Here is a 21,466-nt window from a genome sequence, read left to right on the forward strand (position 1 = left end):
AAGTACGAGGATGCGAGGATGCGAGGGCTGAGGACCCCCTACCATGAGTCTTCACTCCTGCTCAGAGCCTGCTGCTGTGGCCCTCAGAGATGAGCCAACATGTAGAGCTGGGGGTGGGGGATGGAAGAAAACTGCAGTGGAAAAGAAAAAGAAAAACAAGAGACAGGTTGTGCCTGAGGAGCCAGACCCTTCACCTTCATACACTCACCTGCAGCCCCTTCAGCCGCCCCACCCCCACCCCAGGCTTTGCTCGGCCTCTGGCATGATATGAAGCCCTGACAGCCCCCATCACACACATGTCACACACACAAATACACACACACACACACACACGAAGACACAAGACCCAGTGACACATGTATATAAGAGACACAGAGACAAAGACACAGTCAGACACAAAACTACCTAAAACTATCTAAACTAAAAACTACCTAAAAAACTATCCCTAAAACCACCCTAACACATGAACATAGACATACACATACACAGTCATTGGCACACACACACACACACACACACACAAACGGATGCACACACTCGTGGGAACAGTCAGCGGAGGCTGCTGATTGGATACCTTGCTGGCTTACTGCCTACGTACTGATACCCAAAAGCTGTCTGGTGCAGCTCATCCCCTATTCCCACCTTGTCGCAGGGCAGTCTAGGGCAGTGGCCCTGATAATAAGGGCCACAAGCCTAGGAGAGGTGATACTCAGCTGGGGAACTTTTAGATGGGCAGTGAGGAGGAGGGACAGTATTCTAGGGAGGGAAAAATGGCCTCTGCAAAGGTTTGGGGTGGTGAGGCAGCTATGATGCCCAAAGAGCTGTGCTGCCCTTGTTTGGGGACGGGGTTGGAGACCAGACAGGAAGCCAGCCCTCCTGGTGCAGAGAGACTTGGCTGAGAAGCAGACCTTGGCCCCCTTCCCACCTGTGCCCCAGCCTGAGTCCTTGTGGGGGCACACTGGGTAGAAGGAAAGGGGCCCAGCCCAGGCCCTGCCAGTACCAGGAGGTGGTGATGGGCAAGGTAAGAGGGCTGCTTTGGAAGGGCCTAGCAGAAAGGGGTCTCCAAACCCCTGTTTGGAGCCATGTCCCAGCACCCCCCAGAGGGCCTGATTTGGATAGGAAGAAGGCTGTGAGCCCTCACAGGAAAGGGGCTGGGTGCTCTTCGCAGAGACAGGGTGAGTTCCCAGTAATCCCTTTGCCAGCAATGAGAACCCTTCCTCAACACCCCAGGCCTCAAGGACAGAGCTGGGCCCCAGGCTGGGGCCCGAGGGGCTGACCTCACCTTCGATTCAGCCTTTTCTCTCTGACCCTTGGAGACCTAGCTAGGGATGGGAGGGGGGTAGAAAGTGGGATGGACGGGGGACTGTAAGGAGTCTGGGCCAGGGCCCTCCCTCACCAGCAGCGAGGCTCTGGAGTTGGGCTGGCCTAAACTGAGCCCCTGAGGTGGGCCTGTAGGGGCGAGGAGGGGGAGCCCCTCGGCCGCAGGAGGACAACGAGGCGTCTGGAATTCCTCTTCCCTCCCTCCACCTCCCCTTCTCACACTTCGCCCTCTCCCACCCCCCAGGCTGCCGGCGGGGCGGAGGGGGGAGGCGCAGCGACGGGGCGCAGGAGGGGCGCTAGGAGGGGCTGGGACGCGGGGCCGGGCTGGGCCCCTCCGAGAGGCCCGCGCAGCCAGGCCCCGCCCCGGCCTCGCACATCTGGGCCGGGAGCGCGCGACCATCCGGCCTGGGGGAGGGGGCCGCGGGCGGGGTGGGCGGCGCGGGGCGAGCCTGAGGCGCGGGCTGGGCGCACGTCGAGGGCTGTGGCTGCCGCGGCGGGTACGACCAGGGGCTGCGGACCCGGGATCGAGGCGGCCGAACCCAGGTCGAGCTGTCGGGAGGGTGGAGGTGAGTTCTGGGCGGGGGTCTCCCAGAGAGGAGAAAGGCGGCGAGCTGTGCGGTCCTGTCTGTCCTGGGCTGTAGGCTGAGAACAGAACCCCCCCCCCAAAAAAAAACTTCCTAACCCTGGGGTGGGGGGGCGGGCTGGGGATAGATCCTGCAAGGCGTTCTCTCCATTGGGGCTGCGGGTTCAGAAAAGCAGTTGGAGCGGCGACCTTGTATTCACATCCAGGCTCCGGGACCCCACACACGCACTGCGGAGTGTGGGGGGCTGGGGAGACCCCTGTGCCGCGGTGGGGGTGGGGCTGGGGGACTGGAGTGGGGCTGGGGTCTGCTCCGGTAAGCCAGTTTGTGGAGAACACAATGCCTGGGTCAGACGTGGAGACTTGGGGGTTGAGTGTGTGTGTGTGTGTGTGTGTGTGTGTGTGTGTGTGTGTGTTTGGGGGAGGGAGGTCACCTGGTGGGAGAGGAGGGTCTTAGGGCCTATGGTCTGGGAAGCTCGAGAGTGGCAGTGACCAGGATGCCACAGTTCCAGACTGTGATGGCCTCCTGACCAGGGACCTCTGGATTCTCTCCACAGGCCAGCTGGGGGGCGGAGGGCCCGGGGGGGGAGGGGCGGGAGCAGGTGGGGTGGGGTCTGGGCTCCCTGTAGGGGCAATGGAGCCAGTCTGTAAAGCAGGCTTGTGTTGTGGGGAGAGAGACTGGGAGGGAGGGAGGGAGCTCTAAAATATGGCCTCGATGTGAGAGCAAGTGCAGCTTTAGAGCCCCAGAAGGTAAGGGAGGTGATGCGGGCCTCGTGGGCAGAGGATGGGAGGGACTTTAAGCCTTGGGCTCTGTGGAACAGAGGTTGTTTGTGAACTGGAAGCCCCCATGGTGAGGACCCAAAGGGGGTGGGGCAGGATGTATGGAAAGAAAAGTTGAGGACAGGGAGGGGCCATGGGAGACCATTTATGGCACCCCCTGCCTCAGCACTGGAGGAGGCAACCTCCCTACCCCACAGCCTCCTACTGGTCCCTCTCCCAGAGGGCTCCTCTCTAGAGACAGACTGGAGCAGCTCTTTGGGTGCCATTTCTGATCTGTCCCTTGGCCCTGGTTGGCCCAACCTGTGGCTTGGGAGAAATGCCTGTGGCCTCTCTGCCTGCTGACAGAATCCCATCCCATTAAAGGGCTGGCAGGATGTTGAGCAGAAAACAGTGGATGGGAGAGGCAGGGTCCAGGCAGTCCCTGCCTGCAGGGGATGGAGGGGAACTGTAAAGATCAGGGTGGGCTCTTTGTCCTCATAGGCAGAGGACAGGTATGTGTGGCGCCCTGAAATCCAGCAACATCACACACCCTGAGTACACTTTGGGGGCATAAGTACCCAGCCTTAATGTCCCCTCCCCAGGAAGAGATCTCTGGAAAATTCTCTCCATCAGGCCAGTTCTAGGCTTTTGTGAGTCCAGGAAGCACGCTGGAATGGGAGTCTCCCGTTTCGAGTCTCTACTCAGCCACACCCTGTCATGGTCCCCAGTGACTGATAGGTCATACCTATTGGGTAGAAGTCAGGGCCAGGGGTCAGTGTGAAGCTGAAGATTAGAGATCAATATGAATCCAAGGGCTAGGGGTCACTCCATGGGAAGGTTAAGCGTCTGTCTGTGGGTAGGGTAGGGGTCAAGCTGGGGCCAGAGTTTAGCCTGTGCTTGTAGCCAGGAAATGACATTACTTTCTGTGTAAATCAAACTGCCCCACCCGGTTATGTTCAAACCCATAAGCATCCCCAGTCTGAAATTAGTCGGCCCCTGCGGTGAGGATCTACTTTGCCCCCTTTCCAGCTGTGGATTCTGTCCCAGTCGTAGCTTTGAGAAACCAATACTGTCCTTAAGTGTTTCTGGGTGCATATGCATGATGGGGGATGTCCCAAAGACATATGGGGCCACCAGCCCCTTCTACCTCCAACTCTCAAGGAATTGGCAGGATCCCCCTTCTTTAACACAGATTGATTCAGGTCCTACCCCCACCAAAGAACTCAGAATGATTAGAATACAAGTCTCAATAAGACCAAAAACTTCTAACAAGAGAAAATTCAGAATCCACATCATGAAGGATAAGAATAACTGCTCACATATGGGGCTCCTGGGTGGCTGTCTGTTGAGCATCCGACTTTGGCTCAGGTCATGATCTCACTGTTTGTGAGTTCAAGCCCCACATCAGAATCTGTGCTGACAGCTCAGAGTCTGGAGCCTGCTTCAGATTCTGTGTCTCCCTCTCTCTCTGCCCATCCCCCGCTCTCTCTCTCAAAAATAAATAAACATTAAAAAAAGAAGAAGAACTGCTCACATCTGTCCAAGTTCCTGCCCTTATCAACCACCTTCCTTATCTGGACTTGTAGGTCTTAACAAGCCCCCTGCATACCCCATTTTACAGGAAAGACACTGAAGCACAGAGAGGTGACATGATGCACTCTGGCCAGGTGCAATCATAAACCCTTGCCGTCCCTGAGACCCCAGTGTAGGCACGATCCGTGTCCACATGCTCAGAGACAGGAGATAACTGGACCAGCTTCAGATAGCTGGGAGGACTGTAAGCACACAGTTTGGACATGGAATCCCGCTTAGAGGGATGACTCCTGAGTCTTCTTTTCCTGGTAGTTCTAGATTGATTCTCCTCTAAATACAATAGAGCCTTCATCCAGAAAATCCATTCATTCATTCAACCACTTAGCACAGAGCCTGATGCAAACAAATGCTCAATAAGTCTTTTTTGCTCAAGAATCGAAACAATGCACAGACAGGACTGTCAGCTTCCCCCTTGTGGCCTCAATCCACAGGGTGTGCTGTGGTCAATACCGTCAACTCTCTCAGAGGGAGAAAAACCCAATCTATGGTGTTTGCCAATTTCCTTGGTGTAAATACTTGTACCATGGCTAATTTCAAGTTAACCCATGTGATGTCCGTGAATGCAGAGTTGGAGAGAGATGCAGAATCAGCTCTCATGGCTGGGGAGGCTCACCTCTAGCACACCACTCCCTCTCCCTGCGCTCAGCCCCTGTCCTGGCTCTCAAGGCCCACACCCATGCGCACTATTTGCCTTCCTGTTTCTTAGCATCACTCTGCTGTTCTGAGTGCCCCAAAGCCGCCCCTGTCTTTCCCGTGATGCTCACTCCTGGGCATCCAACTGTGCACCTCTGCTGACAGCAGGATTGCATGTATCTGGAAATGTCTATGGTGCTGGCCATGCAGGATTATCCTGGACATGTCTGAGTGTCTATCCACAATGGGGCTGGGCTGTGTAAACTGTGTGTGAGCAAGGGTGCGTGCTGTGCATATGTGTGCATGCGTGTGATGGTGCCCAGCTCCGCGCTCACCTGCATTCTGTTAGCAAAACTTCCTGATCAGGCCACTGGCTACAGAGAGGGAGGGGGCTCTGAGCAGCCTCACCTTTGTTTAGGGGGGCTGCCAGGCCCACAGCTGAGGACTTTAGCACAGGTTATCTGAAGATCGGCCCAGGAACACGTTAAGCAGCACTTCTCAAACTTTCACGTGCACAGATCTTGTTAAAATGCAAGTTCTGACTCAACAGGTCTTGAGTGGGGCCTGAGGTTGTGCATTTCTAACAGCTCCCAGGGGGCTCCGGTGCTGCTGCCTCTAGCCTGGCCCCCAGACACAAACTCAGGTTGCTCCCATCTTAGAAAAGAAAATGAAAGCACATCTTCCCGTCCTCAGGCTTTCTGTTCCTCCAGCTACTGCCCTCACACCAGCCCCTGACCTCAGCCATGCTTCTTGGAAGTGCTCACTGCATTCTCTTACCCTCTGCTCGCTCCTTGCCCGGGCTCACTTGACTTCTACCCATCTCTTTCATTCTGCCGAAATGATGGCCTTGGGCCATTAGAACAGGTGTTGCAAGGCTCCTCTAATAACCTCTAAAGGCATCTAGCTTCGAGTACTTCTCTTAGATCTGAGATCTTCATGGGACCATAGCAAGCATCCAGTCTTCTCCAGCAGCACACCTTCCTCCAGCCAGCCTTTCCGTGCTGGTTCTCCCTACTCTTCCCCCACTACTCCCTGCCAGGCCTCCCTTGACATGACTCCCAAATGTGCATCTCCCCCTCAGCTTTCTCTCTGACCTCTGCATCATACACCATCTGGCTCCTTGGTCTGTTCTCTGGGAAGTTTCAATACTGCACCCAGAACTCTGCCTCTTTCCCCTGCCAGCCTGGGGCTGGCATCTCACTGTCCATCCCCTAGCTCGAATCGGACAATGTCACCCCTGACATCTTCGTCCTAATCCCCAATATCCAATCCAGCCATCTTCTATCAGCCCTGTTGGTCTCTGTAACTTCAGAACTCGACTTCTGTCTCAAGACACATAGCTACCACCATCATCTGTGGCCCGGTGCCCCCATAGGGCTTCTGCTTCCAAACTGCCTGTTGCAATCTGCACTCTCCATACAGCCAAGGGACTTTTTAAAATGCAGATTTAGTCATGCCCCCAATTCTGCTCAGCTACTTCAAACCTTTCAAGATTTGCTGTTCCCCATCATATAAAACCAAATCTAATATAGGGTCCTGGAGGGTCTGCCTAGAGGATCAGCCCAGCCCAGCCTCTCTCTCCAGCCTTACCAAGCCTTTCTGCTTGGTTTGTATCCAGCTGTGACCTTGACAGCATCATTTGTAATCTCAAATTCACTTCGGTGATTATCCTACTGTAATCAGTTTCCCCACCAGGCTGTAGGCCTCCAGGGCGGGAACAGTGTCTCTCTGGGTCGCTAATGTCTGCTAACACCTGGCACAGAGTGGGCACTCGAAAACATTTAGGAGCATCCTGATTCCAACAAAGCAAATGTTAAGACATTTTGGAGACAAGCTGGCACTGTGGGACTGAACGTTAGCCGAGCCTAAGGAATTGCTGTTAATATTGTCACACATGATGAGGATGTTGCAACGACGTTTGTGGAGTCTTTATCTGTTGGAGCGACGTATTGAAGAATTTATAGGTGAAACAACATGATGTCTGGGATTCGCTTCAAAGGACTCTAGCCAAAAGTAAATAACTAAAATAAATAAGCTTTCAATAAGGGAACAAAGGAACAAATAAATGCCATTCTGTTTGTCTGTTCCTGTTGACAGTCACAGGGCCTGCAGAGATGCTGGCTGTCCCAGAGATGGGCCTGCAAGGGCTGTACATTGGTAAGACTCTCCTCCCTCCCCCAGCCTGTGCCCTGACCCACACCCCTCTCATCCTGACACTGAGACCCACCCCCAGCCTGCACATGGGCAACTCTCCCAGACGAGGTTCTTGAGACAGTGTGTTTGTGCAGGAAGGGTTGGTGCTTACAGGACTGTGTGTGTGAGTGTGTGTCTATGAGTGTGTGCACAGCGGGTCTGTGTGCACAGGACTGAATGCGTTTGCATGTCTTGGGCAGGGTCTGTGTACACGGGACCTGGTATGAGTGTGAGTGTGTGTGTCTGTGTGTGTCTGTGTCTGTCTGCCTGAGGGAAGTCTGTGTGCAAGGCCTTGTATGAGAGTGTATATATTGGCAGGTGGTCTGCATGCACAGAATTCTGTGCGTGTACACCTTCATCTGCCTCTGGACTGGTCTGGGAGCAGGCTCTGGGCTCTCTGCAGGGGTGGGAGGCCAGAAGTCAGGAGGGCCACTCCTCAGGAAGTCCATTAACAAAGACCTGGTGGGCTGGGCCTTCCTTCCTGCCTCCCTTCCCAGGCCCAAGCCACAGCAACTTGGCCCCTCAAGCTGGAGCTGGTGGCAGGGCCCAGGCCCGTACTGGCCGCTTAGAAAAAGGAGCCCTGGGACACTGACCACCATAACCCTGCCCCTCCAGCACCTCAAGACAGACTCTGGCCCTGTCCAGGCACTTCCTATAATCCCCCTCATGTACATGTTCCCAGGGTATCCCCAGGCCAGCAAGAGCTGGGACCTATCAGGGCACACAGCAGGGTAGCTACTGAAGGAATACAGGACCTGGCCTAAAGCAAGCCAGACCAGTTGACGTGTCCACAGGTCTTCATGCAAGACCCCATCAGCCTCCTGGACCAGCCTCCCTGTCCCCACACATGAATCTCAGGGCAGCCCAGCACTGCTGGTAGGGGCCTTAGCAACGCCCAGTGGGGTGGTGATGAGCCACCAGCCCACACCTAGGGGATTTCCAGCCAGCCAGGCCCCTAAACTGCCTGATCCTCCAAGCCAGGCTTTGGGCTGCCTTCTGGAGCTGCTGTTTCCTCCCAGCAAAGGTCCAGCTCAGTGCTGGGCCTGAGAGAGGGTTTCAGTGGGACCTCCTGCCCCCAGATGCTGGCTCCAGGTTTCCGTGTGTTGTAGGGAAGGGAGGCTCAAAATCCAACTTCCTAGTGTTGTGGACATGCCTCAGCTCAGAGCTGGGCTGGGGGAAGCACCATTCCCCTTCTTGATCCTCACCACACAGCCAGCTGGGCCTATCCTTGGCCCTTGGTGGAGGGAGGGGGAGAGGGAGGGTGACTCCCTCGGGTCCTGATTAGAACCATGTGGCCAAACTCTAGTGGGGAGGGGAACAGCCCCTCCTGCTGCTCAGTTCTGTCTGCAGTTCCCCACCTCTTCTGGTTTCTCTGCCCTCCACCCTCACCCTGCCCCAGGAGCCCACTCACCCATCCCTCCTGCCCTTCTGTCTCTAGACTCAGTCTCCCCCAGTCCCCATAATTCTTCTCTATCTCTCCCCTCACCTGCTGTGCCCCTGCTGTGTCTTAGGGATGCTGGGGGAGACAAGGAGTCCTCAGGTGAGGCATGGGTCACCCTCCAGGGATGGGTCACCTCAAATCGATAACAGGCCCTCAGTCCTCCCCTGCCTGCCTCAGTCTTGTCCTTCCTTCCCTCCCACTATTTCCCCTTCTGCGGCAGGGTGCCCCTTGCCTCAGCCCAGCAAGGACTGATGGAGAACCTCCCAGTGCCCAGCCACCGGCTCCTAACCTGATGGTGTGCCAGAGTAACTTACCCTCTCTTTGCAGGCTCTAGCCCCGAGCGGTCCCCCGTGCCCAGCCCGCCCGGCTCCCCAAGGACCCAGGAAAGCTGTGGCATTGCCCCCCTCACACCCTCGCAGTCTCCAGTAAGCCCGGGAATAGGGATCCTGGTGGTGGGTGGCCTGGGTGGTATGGAGGCAGGTCACACTCTAGAAAGCAAGGCCTGGTGTCTAGCAGAGCCCTAGCAGCGCCTGGGTTGGGCTGGGGGTGCTGCCTGGATCTTGCCCTTGCATTCTCCAGTCATGTCCCCCCCACCAGAAGAGTTAGCCTTAGGTGACCTTGGACTGTAGGGGTAACAGTCTACTAAGGTGAGCCCAATGTAACTAACACCCAGGCAGCACCACTCTGGGGTGACACCCATAGACCATAGCCTGCCTCGGGCAAGGAGACTTCTGACATGTAGTGGTATATCTGGGGAAGAGAAGACACATATTGCTAAGCGTTAGTTTGGAAACTACTAGCTTGAAGTATCCAGGATATAACCTTCTCCCAAACTCCCTGGGTCACCCCACCCAGGATGGCCTCACCTAGTGATGCAGCCTGGAGACCCCCTTGTTCTTAGGGAGCCCAGGCCTGGCCTGGGAGAAGGCAGAACCGCTCTGGGCACGTGCACAGGCCTTTCTTCTCTGCCACAAAACTGACAGAATCTGGTCGTGTCACTGTGGACACAAAGATCTAGGGGGTCAAATATACACAGGTCTGTGTGTTACCGAAGCTGCCCAGAAGAGCGAGATTGCTCTCAGCTGGGCTGGGGCTGTGCGGTCCTGTGAGATGGGGGTGGGGCTCAGGCCAGCCAGGCAGAAGGTGGACAGAGAACTGAAAGAGGAAAGCAAGAGCTTACGCCACAAGCTGCAGAGGGTGACCTGAGAGACCTTGGGCTTCTGAGCAGTTGCAGTTCCAGGGCTTAGCCTGGAGGCTAGGAGGGGAGGGGATTTGGGGCAGGTGGCTGGAGCCGGGGCCAGGCTGGACCACAGCCAGGGGAGAGGAGGGGCTTCGGCAGGCAGTCAGTCGGGCCCTTGGGCTGCTGCCTGACTCTGGATCTTGTCCTCACAGAAGCCCGAGGCCCGAGCCCCGCAGCATGCTCCCTTCTCTGTGGTGGTGGCCATTGACTTTGGCACCACCTCCAGTGGCTATGCCTTCAGCTTTGCCAGTGATCCTGAAGCCATCCACATGATGAGGTGAGGGTGGCTGAGCTGGGAGATTGGGGCGGGGGGTCCTCACTCCCTGGGATGGGCCTGGTCTCAGAAAGACTGTCACTGAAGAGACATGGGGTCTCTCCAGAGCTCCCTCCATCCCTAGCTTGGGGCTTCCTGTGGGGGCAGAAAGTTAGAGGATGGGTCCTAGGCCTGGGCCCCATCCTCAATCAGAGAAACACCCAATAGAAATATTGGGTTTCATTTTTTTTTTAAGTTTACTTATTTATTTTGAGACAGAGGAGTGCAAGCAAGGGAGGGAGAGAGAGAGAGGAAGACAGAATCCCATGCAGGCTCCATGCTGTCAGCACAGAGCCCAGCATGAGTCTCAACCTATGAACCGTGAGATCATGACCTGAGCCGAAATCAAAAATCTGATGTTTAACCAACTGAGCCACCCAGGAGCCCCTGGGCTTCATTTTTAATTTTAAAAAATGTTACAGTTAAATACACAAATGCCTTTCTGGGCTTGTACACAAATGCACACAGGCATATATGCACATATATGTGTCTGTAAAATAAAAGTGGGAGGGGTGTCTGGTGGCTCAGTCGGTTAAGCATCCAACTTGGCTCAGGTCATGATCTCGTGGTCCACGAGTTCGAGCTCCAGGTTGGGCTCTGTGCTGACAGCTCAGAGCCTGGAGCCTGCTTCCGGTTCTGTGTCTCCCTCTCTCTCTGCCCCTCTGCCACTCACACTCTGTCTCTTTTTCAAAAATATATAAACACTAAAGAAAGAATTTAAAATAAAAATGGGATATCATACAACTTGCCTTACTTTAAGCTTTCAACATTATTTTGTAGATGTTTTGTGTCAACACATAAAGCCACAATTTCTTTCTTCTTTTTTTTTTTTTTTTTCAAATCCACCTGCTTTATTTTTTCTTAAAAAAGGAAAAAGAAAAATGAACCAGCCAAACAAAAACAAGGCAGCCACCTGGCTCCCTTGGGCTCTGGGCATGCATCTTGGTTGACAGGCCTGTTCTTATATAGGCTTCTGCTGAAGCCACAATTTCCTTTAACAGCTGCGGAGTACAGACATAATTTGTCCACTTTTCTACTGATAGTTTTAGGAGGTTTCTTGTCCTCTAATTTTTCACTATTACACAAAGTACTGCAATGAATGTCCTTCCTTGAAAACCTGTGCTGGGATTTCTGCGCAGTAGACTCCTACAGGCAGATTCCTAGGTTCAACACCTCAGGTGAAGGACAGGGACATGAAGGATCAGAGGGCTGAGTTGACAAGTTACACAGCTGTTATGAACAAGATGTTCAAAAAAAATACATCCTGATATAGGTGAGTTTTGTTTGAACAACACATTTGATACTCCCCTCCAGGCCTCAAGACCCTGATCCTTTATGTCTTAGGGAAGCTGCAGCCAGTAGGTGGAAGGCCCTTCTAGAAGACCCCAAAGCTCCAACCCAGATTGGGATGAGGGAGCAAAGGGGCTTCCCCAGGGCCCAGAAGGGTAGATGGCGGGGTGGATGGAGAAACAAACATAAGGGTTACTTCCCCAAAGATACAAGGAACTTGACCTGCATGAGCATGAACTGCCCTTCCCCTTTCTCTGCTCCACCCACATCCACATTTAGGCCACAATGGCTCTGGGCACTTACAGCCCTCAAGGGGCTGCAGGACATCCCAGCTGGCATGTTTGTCAGTGCACACCGTTGAGACCATGCTGACCCTATGTTGGGGCAGAGGACACAAGAAAGGACAGTGTCTCAGTCCTGTGGACGACACAGGAAGTAATTGGGGGACATCTTGGCTTCTTCCCAAACTCTCCCCACCCTACCAGTCACCAAGCCCTATCACTTCTACCTCTCTAGTATCTCTGGAACACCCAGCCACTTCTCTCCACAGCCACAACCCCTAAGTTCAGCCCCACCCACTCTCACCTGGATGGTTGCAAAATCCTCGTCTCTGGTTTTCCTTCTCCATTTTTCCTCCCCTCCATCTGTTGCCATGTGGGGACCAGTGACCTTTCTTTTTTCTTTTTCTTTTCTTTTTCTTTTCTTTTCTTTTCTTTTCTTTTCTTTTCTTTTCTCTTCTCTTCTCTTCTCTTCTTTTCTTTTTCCTTTTCTTTTCTTCTTTCTTTTTTGACTCGCTAAGTAGCTTTATTAGAGAAAGCCAGGATTACAAAGGACTTAAGAGTTGGCATTGGGGCCCTTCTTTTGACAATGGTGGGCACAACATTAACAAAGCACCAGTTTTACTGCATCCACTGCTTGGCCTAGCCTGTCTTCTTTTTCTCCTGTTTGGCCACTTTGGGAGTCTGCCCCCTTACTTTCCCAGCATGGCCCAGAGAACCATGGACTTTACCTCCAAGCACGTGGATGGTTCCTCCAGAGTGGTCAGAGCCTCCACCCCACACAGGCCCTGATAGCTTCATCTTCTAGGGGTGTGCCTGTCAGGAGCACGATTTGATCTCCTTGGAGCATTGCCCTCCAACAAGTCAATGTGAGCCTTGATCTGGGCAACTGTCTCCTGGCTAGCCACCTCGAGGGTGTGTAGCTCCTGAGTGTGAAGCTCCTGGGTGTGAATAAAAAGCTACATACCAGCGACTGAATGGTGGTTACTGCTGCTGCTACCACAAAGATCAACCGGTGACTTTTCTAAAAGCAAATGTGGTCATGATTCTTCATTCTTCTACTTAAAGCCCACCAAAAGAATTCAGATGTGGCATTTGATACTCTTCCCTAGCTGACCTTAACATTCCTGTATTTTCTCCTTCTGCATTTTGAGCCAGCCTGTAGCTGGTTATCCCTGCGCTTTCACACCTCTCCACATGCTGTGCCTTCTGCCTGGATTCCCAGTTCTCTCCCCTAAAGGCTGCAGGGGACAAGCTTGGCCTAGAGGGTTCAGGGCATCAGAGAAGTTAGAGGAAGGGGAGAAACAAGAAGCTTGGTGGTGGAAGACAGCCTAGAGGAGGGCACACCATCTGGCTGGGAGAAAGCCTCTGCTAGAGTCCTCAAGAGATATGTCAGGAGGCCAGACCCAGGCAGGTGGATGATGGCCTGCTGCTGCTTAAGGGGGGAGGCGAAGGCCAATGGTGTACCTCATGGAAGGAAGCAGGAGCTGAGAATGTTGATAGGTCCTGTGGCCCCATGGATAGAAAGGATCCCATGAGCAGCATTTTATGGAGATTTGAGTGGATGCCAAGCACTGTCTTCACGAGAACTCTAAGAGGTAGGTACTATTATTATCTCCATATTACACGTAGGAAGACTGCTGCTCAGGAAGGCTAGGTGGCCTGCCCAAGGTCACACAGCTGATTCCAGAGCGGGTACCCAACCTCAGGAAGGGAGGGTTTTGCTGACAACACTGACAGTCCTGTGCCCCCACAGGAAATGGGAGGGCGGGGATCCAGGAGTGGCCCACCAGAAGACCCCCACCTGCCTGCTGTTGACCCCGGAGGGCGCCTTTCACAGCTTTGGCTACACTGCCCGCGATTACTACCATGATCTGGACCCTGAGGAGGCCCGGGACTGGCTCTATTTCGAGAAGTTCAAGATGAAGATCCACAGCGCCACTGTAAGGCACATTCTGGCTCGGGACACTCCGGCCAGGGAGGCGGGGGCAGGAGGGGAAAGGGCAGGGCTCAAGGAGGGTGAGCAAAGGTAAAAGGTGAGGAGAAGCTGAGGGGCTTGGGAGTCAAAGTGGAGGAGGGGCTAAGGGGTGAGGCCGGGATTAGAGGAGGGCGGGGCTAAAGAAAGGGCTGGGGACAGAACTGGTGTTCTCCTGGATTAGCAGGAGAGCCCAGCTGAGCCCACACTTCAGAGGGGAAGCACCAGGAAATGGCGTGATTTTCAGAGAGAGTTTGTCAGGAAATGGGGGTAGAGCTATGGCCTCCTGCAGAATCGCCTATGTTCCTGCCAGGATCTCACCCTGAAGACCCAGCTAGAGGCTGTAAACGGAAAGAAAATGCCTGCCCTGGAGGTGTTCGCCCATGCCCTACGCTTCTTCAAGGAGCATGCGCTTCAGGTGTGGTGTGGCCCCATCCCTGCCCACTGGGGCAGGGACCCCCGCCAGGTCCATCTATTCCTGTCAGCCCATCCGTTAGAGGTCAGAGGTCATTTTCACCAGCCCCTGCCTTCCTATCTGATAGAGCCTGCATGGGGGTGTTGGGGGCGGAGGTGTTAGGAATTCTTCCAACTCAGCTGGGAAGTCCTTCCTGAGGCCTGATTAGTCCCTCCAGCTCCCATAGAAGGCTGAAGACACCTCCCACCCCCGCAACCCAAGCCAGCCTACCTCTCATTGCCCCCCCACTCCAGGAGCTGAGGGAGCAGTGCCCATCGCTGCCAGAGAAGGACACCGTGCGCTGGGTGTTGACGGTGCCTGCCATCTGGAAACAGCCTGCCAAGCAGTTCATGCGTGAGGCTGCCTACCTGGTGAGGATGTGCAAGGCAGACCAGTGGGCATAGCTCTGGAGGGCTCTAGGGACAGCCCCAGACTCTCATTCACCCACCACCCTGGGGACTGGTCACTGTGTACAAAGACCTCTGGCCTTCCCCTGCTGGGCATTTTGGAAAGTTGTCGCCACCAGGAGAGGGTGTGAGCCTGCAGGAACAGAGAGCAGAGGGACGAGAGGCTTGGCCCAGGCCAGCTTAGCCAGCGTCTTAAGTCGGGTTTCCTAGCAGAGCCCAAGATGGGTCCTATGCATGTGGTGTATTGGAGAAGGGCTCTTGGGAGAAAGAGGAGTGAGGGAAATGGGCCAAGAGAAAGAGCCGAGCAGGAATGTGGTCTCAATTGGAGTCTAGTCTCAGCCCAATCCCATGAAGAGCACTGGAGGGAGAACTGTACCCAGCAGTTGACCACAGGAAGGCAAGGGGGCCCGCTTTTTGTATATCCATATCAGTCTGTTGTTGGTTGCTGGAGGTGAGGGAGAAACCTTTCCAAGTGAGGTGGTTTCCATTCAGCTGAGGGCCGTTCTCTAGAGAAAGGGGGGGGGGGGGCAGCTGGGAGCCAGTAGCAGCCAACACACAGTAGCTGGGCAGCCAGCTCCGGTATTTTCAGGGACTCCACCACCATGCCCCAGCCACTGTAAGCTCTGGAGTAGGGGAGACAGGACTACAAAACTATGAAGGGAGGTGATTTGGGTCAACGATTGCTGGGCTTCCTACCGTAAGAGATGCCCAAAGGTCTGGAGACTGGGGGGACCTGAGTGCACAACTCAGGTTCCCCACCTCCAGTAAGATGGGGTGGGGAAAGAGGGGAGCACAGCCTCTCAGAGCAAAACTCATTGCTTGGTCCTCCCCCTGGGGCCTTGGGGGACACCTAAGGACCTCCTTGCCTGTGCACCCCCTGGAAGATACCAGAACCCTCAACCCCCCACACTCCTGTGGGCCAGGCATGCCCCAGGTGCCAGGTCTGCAGGTGCCTACACTTGTCACTGGAAGGAGCTAACCCTGAGGTGGTGGGCATTCCCCCACCCCACAGAGACCAGGATGAAAGCAAGGCTGTGCCCAGCCAGAATAAGCACCCCCCACCCTAGTGCCCCCTGCTGGTTTATCCACTCTGCTTCCTCCCACACTGTTCCTGGCTGCCAGCTCAGGAAGGGCTGGCCCTGGGCAGGAAGTCTCGATACCCACCCGTCCCCAACCCCCACCTGGTCAGAATCCAGGGAACCCCACAAAACCATAAAGTACTTCCCACAGGGATCCCCTGTCCCAATATAGGAAGTAACAGATCCCAAGTGTTTTTCTCCTCACAACTGGCCCCTCCTGGCGCCTGGAATTTCACTGTTGAGAGTCTCTTGATGCCTATATCTGATTCTCTGGGAACAGAGTTCTCCTGGGACTGGGGAGGCCTGTGGCTATTATCTGACACCAGCCTGGTGAAGGAAAAGGGCTCAGTGAGCCAAAGGTGACACCCCCCCCCCCATACCACCTCCTCTGACTGGTAGTCTGGCCATTACACCCCATACACACTGTGCTAGAGTCTGGGCTTACAGACTCAGCCAGTGCTCAGCTGGCCAGCCCTGTCCCTGTGAAGGGGACCTTGCTACAGCCTGGGCAGCTTAGAGGGGCACGTCCCAGATGCTCTAGGTTTTCACTGTCTAGGGTCTCTTCCTGCTGGGCAACCCCATGGTATTCTTGGCCATGGCCATGGCCCTCCCCAGCCTGGTCACAGGGTAGCCGTGAGGCAGCTCCAAATTTGTGCAGCTTGGAGGGGCCTGGGAGGCCTAGCATGGGTGAGGTGTGATGGGGAGGAGGTGGGAGCCCCAAAGGCCCTGGTTGCCTGCCCTGAGGTGCCATCTTAGGTATGACACTTGGCCCATGGAGGTCCCTGGCCCCGCCCACCACCTATTCCCAGGCTGGCCTGGTGTCGAGGGAGGATGCAGACCAACTACTCATCGCCCTGGAGCCAGAGGCTGCCTCTGTCTATTGCCGCAAGCTGCGTCTACACCAGCTCGTGGACCTAAGCAGCCGGGCTCCAGGCAGTGGACGCCTGGGTGAGCGCCGCTCCATCGATTCCAGCTTCCGGCAGGGTGAGCTGCACTCAGGGGCACTGACTGGTGGTATTACATTTGCCCTGGGAGGGTCAGAGGGTCACTGAGGCCAGACACTCAGCCATGTCCCACACGAAGAGGATACCTCCCCCCCCCCTCCCCCAGCCACATCTCTGGTGGAATTCAGTCTGAGGAAGGAGGTGCAGCCCTGACCTGGGGGAGCCCAATCTGAGGATAGAGATTTCACCTTGTCCTGGGGGAGCACTGTCTGAGCAGGGCAGGACTCCATCCCAGTCCTGAATCTGAGGGTAGGGGGACGCAACCTGCCCTGAGGGGAAGTGCTCAGGTGAGAAAGGAAGAAATCAGCCCCTACTCTGAGCCAAAGGTGGTCTTCAGTTTTCTCTTAAACAGCCACTGAATCAGCAGCTTCTCCCATCCTGGCACATCAGCTGTCTTCTTCCTCCCCCACAACAGCCCTGAGCTGCTGCTACCAAGCTCAAACTCCAGTGCCAGGACCGTGCACTGAGACAGCTATGGTCAGTCTTAGTCACTCTCCCAGATGCCACCTCCCATGACTAGGAGAAGTCCCAAGTCCCAGGCTCCCCTGGACCCCCCAAGTTCCCCTCCCCCCCCACACACAGCTCCTCCAAGCTCTCCTAACCCCTATTTTGCAGTGGCCCCAGCCCACCTACGTTAAGGGAATGTCCTGAGGCCAGAAATACTTCCTTCCCCTCAGCTGTTGGTCACAGCACCTGAGATTACCGCATCGGGTTTTCTGGATCCTTTGAGGTCCAGACCTTTGAGGTCTACTTAGGAGTAGAGCAGGAGTTTCAGAAGAACTGGCTGCTCCAGATGCGCATGGAGGGTGCTGGTGGGAGGATGGGGTCGAGTGCGGTAGCTGAGGCACCTCCTTCTAACCCCACTGTCCTGCTGTCCCTCAACCCCCAGCCCGCGAGCAGCTGCGCCGGTCCCGCCACAGCCGCACGTTCCTGGTGGAGTCCGGCGTGGGAGAGCTGTGGGCAGAGATGCAAGCAGGTGGGGGTGGGGGTGGACGGGTGTTTCTTGAGCCCTGCGGGTCACCATATACTGATTGGGGGCATGGGAACATTTGCGAAGTGGGGTTCAGACCTTAGAAACGCAGACCCTCCTCCTCCATTAGCTGCACCTAACCTGTCAGTCTCATGGTCACCTGCACCCCCACCCCACTCAGCCGCGCCCCTAACTCCCACTTCTGGAGATTCTCCGCGGATGGAGTTGCAGAGCCCTGGAAACATTTTCCTCCAAAACCTTGAGCCCATAACCCATTGGCGTAAGGTTCAAGCACCTGAAGTCCCTTACAGCCACCCCACCCCCATCCTCCCCGCAGGCAAGGCTAGCGACTGGGGCAGGGCTGGGGGCTGGGTGAACCTGGAAGGGGCGCAGAGCTGAGGGTGCAAAGCAAGCCAGGAGTGTGTGCTCACGCTCGCCGCCGCAGGAGACCGCTACGTGGTGGCAGACTGCGGGGGAGGCACGGTGGACCTGACCGTGCACCAGCTGGAGCAGCCGCATGGCACGCTAAAGGAACTCTACAAGGCATCTGGTGAGTAGCCAGCCAGCACCCTTGGTGCCCAGCGCGCCCAGGCCCCGCCAATGCCCCCTGGCGGCTGACTCTGCGCTGACTCCCCCTTCACTCCCTGCCGGATCTCAGGCGGCCCCTATGGCGCGGTGGGCGTGGACCTGGCTTTTGAGCAGCTGCTGGGCCGCATCTTTGGAGAAGACTTCATCGCCACCTTCAAAAGGCAACGCCCGGCAGCCTGGGTGGATCTGACCATCGCCTTTGAGGCCCGCAAACGCACGGCAGGCCCACACCGTGCAGGGGCACTCAACATCTCGCTGCCTTTCTCCTTCATTGACTTCTACCGCAAGCAGCGAGGCCACAACGTGGAGACAGCCCTGCGCCGGAGCAGGTGGGCCCGGGGACCAAGGACTCAAGCAGGGTTTGAGGATGCCGGACGCCCCGGCAAGGGAGGATGTGGGCCCCAGAGGACAGTGGGAGGTCTGCCCAATCTGCCCTGTGTACATGTCTTACCAGCTGGAGTCAAGGGAGGGGCCTAAGCACCCCAGCTAGAATCCTCAGGCCCGTTCCGTGGCAAGAGAATCTTGAGCCCCCAGGGAAAGGGACGACATTTTGCGCCTCCCTACACCCCCACAGCCACACACACCATGCGGGCCAGGGCGCCTTCGCTCCTCTGCCTGGAGGTTCCTCTCCTGGGACTTCATGCCTGGAACTGGAGCAGGCAGACGGCTAAAAAGCTCCTGAGGGAGTGGGGTGGAAGGACACAACATGCAGTCAGTGCCCAGTGCACACAGGCCTGGAGCAGGGGTAGAGCTCCAGACCCCAGCCCATGAGCCTGTGCCCCCTTCACCAACAGCGTGAACTTCGTGAAGTGGTCCTCACAGGGGATGCTCAGGATGACTTGTGAGGCCATGAACGAGCTCTTTCAGCCCACGGTCAGTGGGATCATCCAGCACATAGGTGAGTACCGAAGCTTGGGTCCTCCACTAACCCCCACATTCACACTCAAACGCAGGAATGACCCCTCCTTATTAGTGCCCAGACCCTCCACACATCCAAACACCGGAATGAGACCCAGAATCATCTGGGACAACCGGAAGACACAGTGTGGTGGGTATTAAGAGCTAGGAGGGATGATGTGTACAGCCTCTCCAAGTGAAAGACCCTCTGGTGCCTCCATTTCCTCATTCATAAAACGGAGTGATAGCACGGGGTTCCCAAACTGTTATCATAGGGACTTAAAGAGCTGACGTACTAGAGATGCGCCCACAGTGGGCAGCAGGCACTGTAAATGAGTATCCTTATCTCTTTGCCCTCCAGGACATGGAGGCGGAAGAAAGGGGGGGTAGAGTGTCAGGGAAGCAGAGCCCGTGAAGGCTGCCTGGAGCACTCAGTGAAAACTCGGTTTTTCTTCCTCAGAACCCGTCTACCGTTTTAGGGTGAGATGGCTAGCTTCTAGTTGCCAGCAGGATGCAGGATGGTGGAGGGGAGGTGCCCGAGGCCGCACCGCGGCGGCCTCAGAGGCTGGTGCTCTTTGTCACCTCCCTTTCCATCCTCTCCTCCCGCCCCCTCCCGCAGAGGCGCTGCTGGCACGGCCCGAGGTGCAGGGCGTGAAGCTGCTGTTCCTGGTGGGCGGCTTTGCCGAGTCGGCTGTGCTGCAGCACGCGGTGCAGGCGGCGCTGGGCGCCCGCGGCCTGCGCGTGGTGGTCCCGCACGACGTGGGCCTCACCATCCTCAAGGGCGCGGTGCTGTTCGGGCAAGCGCCAGGAGTGGTGCGGGTGCGCCGCTCGCCGCTCACCTACGGCGTAGGCGTGCTCAACCGATTCGTGGCTGGGCGCCACCCGCCCGAGAAACTGCTGGTCCGCGACGGCCGCCGCTGGTGCACCGACGTCTTCGAGCGCTTCGTGGCCGCCGAGCAGTCGGTGGCCCTGGGTGAGGAGGTGCGGCGCAGCTATTGCCCGGCGCGCCCGGGCCAGCGGCGCGTGCTCATCAACCTGTACTGCTGCGCCGCCGAGGACGCGCGCTTCATCACAGACCCCGGCGTGCGCAAGTGCGGCGCGCTCAGCCTGGAGCTAGAGCCCTACGACGGTGCGTCCTCCGGCCGCCGCGAGATCCGCGCCGCCATGCAGTTTGGCGACACCGAGATTAAGGTCACCGCCGTCGACGTCAGCACCAATCGCTCCGTGCGCGCCGCCATCGACTTTCTTTCCAACTGAGGGCGTGCGCGAGGACCAGTTCCCCAGTGCCAGGCCCCGCCCTCTTGTGGTCGTGGGGTCGGCTCTAGTGGATGGGCTGCTAGTTCTGAAGTCGCTAGTTCTGAAGTCGCGCCTCTTCCCCCACCCTCTAGTTCTGAAGTCGCGCCTCTTCCCCCACCCTCCCGCCTGGGGAGATGAGGTCGCAGGATGGGTGGGGACAGACTCTGGCTTTGGAATTGGGCCCAGGTCCGCTGACTGGAAGGCTGCAGAGCCCTGCCAAGGGCTGAGGTCAAGGAATCAGAAGAGGTTTGTAAGCCGGTGCGCCCACAGGGAACACGTCACCCCGAAGGCAGAATGCACCAGAAGACCGAGCCCTGGCCTGAACTGGGGGGGGGGGGGGGGGGGGGGGTTGTGAAGGCAGCCGGGAGAGGCGGAGCAGGGCCGCTGCAGGAGGGGCAGCAGGAGGAAGGAGGACGTGCAGAGCTTTGGCCTGAAGGGCCGCGTGCGTGGATTGACGGGCTCAGCCTACACAGGGAGCTGGGCAGAGCAGTCCCATGCCACAGAAAAATGGCTGGGGACTGGCACGAGAGTCACAGGAGTATAGGACCTCCCCAGGCGTGGCACCGACCATCCAAGTGTGACTGTTAATTTTAAAACTTTCTCAGCAGGCTAATGAGGAGGATACAGGCTGAAGGCACTTATGAGAGGATGTGGGGGAACATGTGGGGGCCGGGGTCTTCCTTCAGGACAAATGACTCATCTGAGAAGGCCCCTAGGGCAGCCTATGAATGACCCACTTGCACCCTATCCCAGCTACCCAAGCGCAGTGGGACTTGGGGAGCTGCAGGGTGGACAGAAGAGGCACTAAGAGCTGATCTTGGCTCTGCCATCAACTCAATGTGCCATTGGGACATTTCCTGCCCACCCATGACATGCAGCTGACCCACCTGCCTGAGAACCCTAAGGCGACAATAAAGCATTTATGCTTCAGGTGAAGCCAGAGCCTGCTGGTACCTCACAGGAGAGGACCCCAATGGAGGAGTAGTGGAGGGGACCTGGGTTCAAAAAAGGGAGAGTGCTTTCAGCTTTGTGCAGAGCTGGGAAATGACCAGAAGGGGGTGCTGCTGTCTCTCTGTCAAATATCCCAAACAGAACTTCCCCCTAAGACCTCTCTCTGGCTTAGGCATAAGGCCTCACCCCAGCCAAACTTATGTCA

The 21,466-nt window shown here is 56.3% G+C and overlaps 1 protein-coding gene and 1 pseudogene across 1 annotated transcript; one reads left to right on the plus strand and one right to left on the minus strand.

Moving 5' to 3' along the window:
* The first annotated feature begins 1,673 nt into the window (after positions 1-1,673).
* HSPA12B (heat shock protein family A (Hsp70) member 12B) lies at positions 1,674-21,250 on the plus strand. The gene is made up of 13 exons (XM_047852671.1): positions 1,674-1,886; positions 6,983-7,042; positions 8,847-8,944; positions 9,912-10,036; positions 13,397-13,583; positions 13,929-14,033; positions 14,324-14,440; positions 16,365-16,539; positions 17,449-17,535; positions 17,975-18,079; positions 18,188-18,446; positions 18,912-19,015; positions 19,634-21,250. The coding sequence occupies exons 2-13, from the start codon at positions 7,000-7,002 to the stop codon at positions 20,269-20,271; spliced, it is 2,043 nt and encodes a 680-aa protein (XP_047708627.1). The 5' UTR covers positions 1,674-1,886; positions 6,983-6,999; the 3' UTR covers positions 20,272-21,250.
* LOC125162032 (FAU ubiquitin-like and ribosomal protein S30) lies at positions 12,197-13,158 on the minus strand (annotated as a pseudogene).
* Positions 21,251-21,466: the final 216 nt, after the last annotated feature.

Source organism: Prionailurus viverrinus, chromosome A3 (genome assembly GCF_022837055.1).
Source record: "Prionailurus viverrinus isolate Anna chromosome A3, UM_Priviv_1.0, whole genome shotgun sequence".
Lineage (NCBI taxonomy): Eukaryota > Metazoa > Chordata > Mammalia > Carnivora > Felidae > Prionailurus > Prionailurus viverrinus.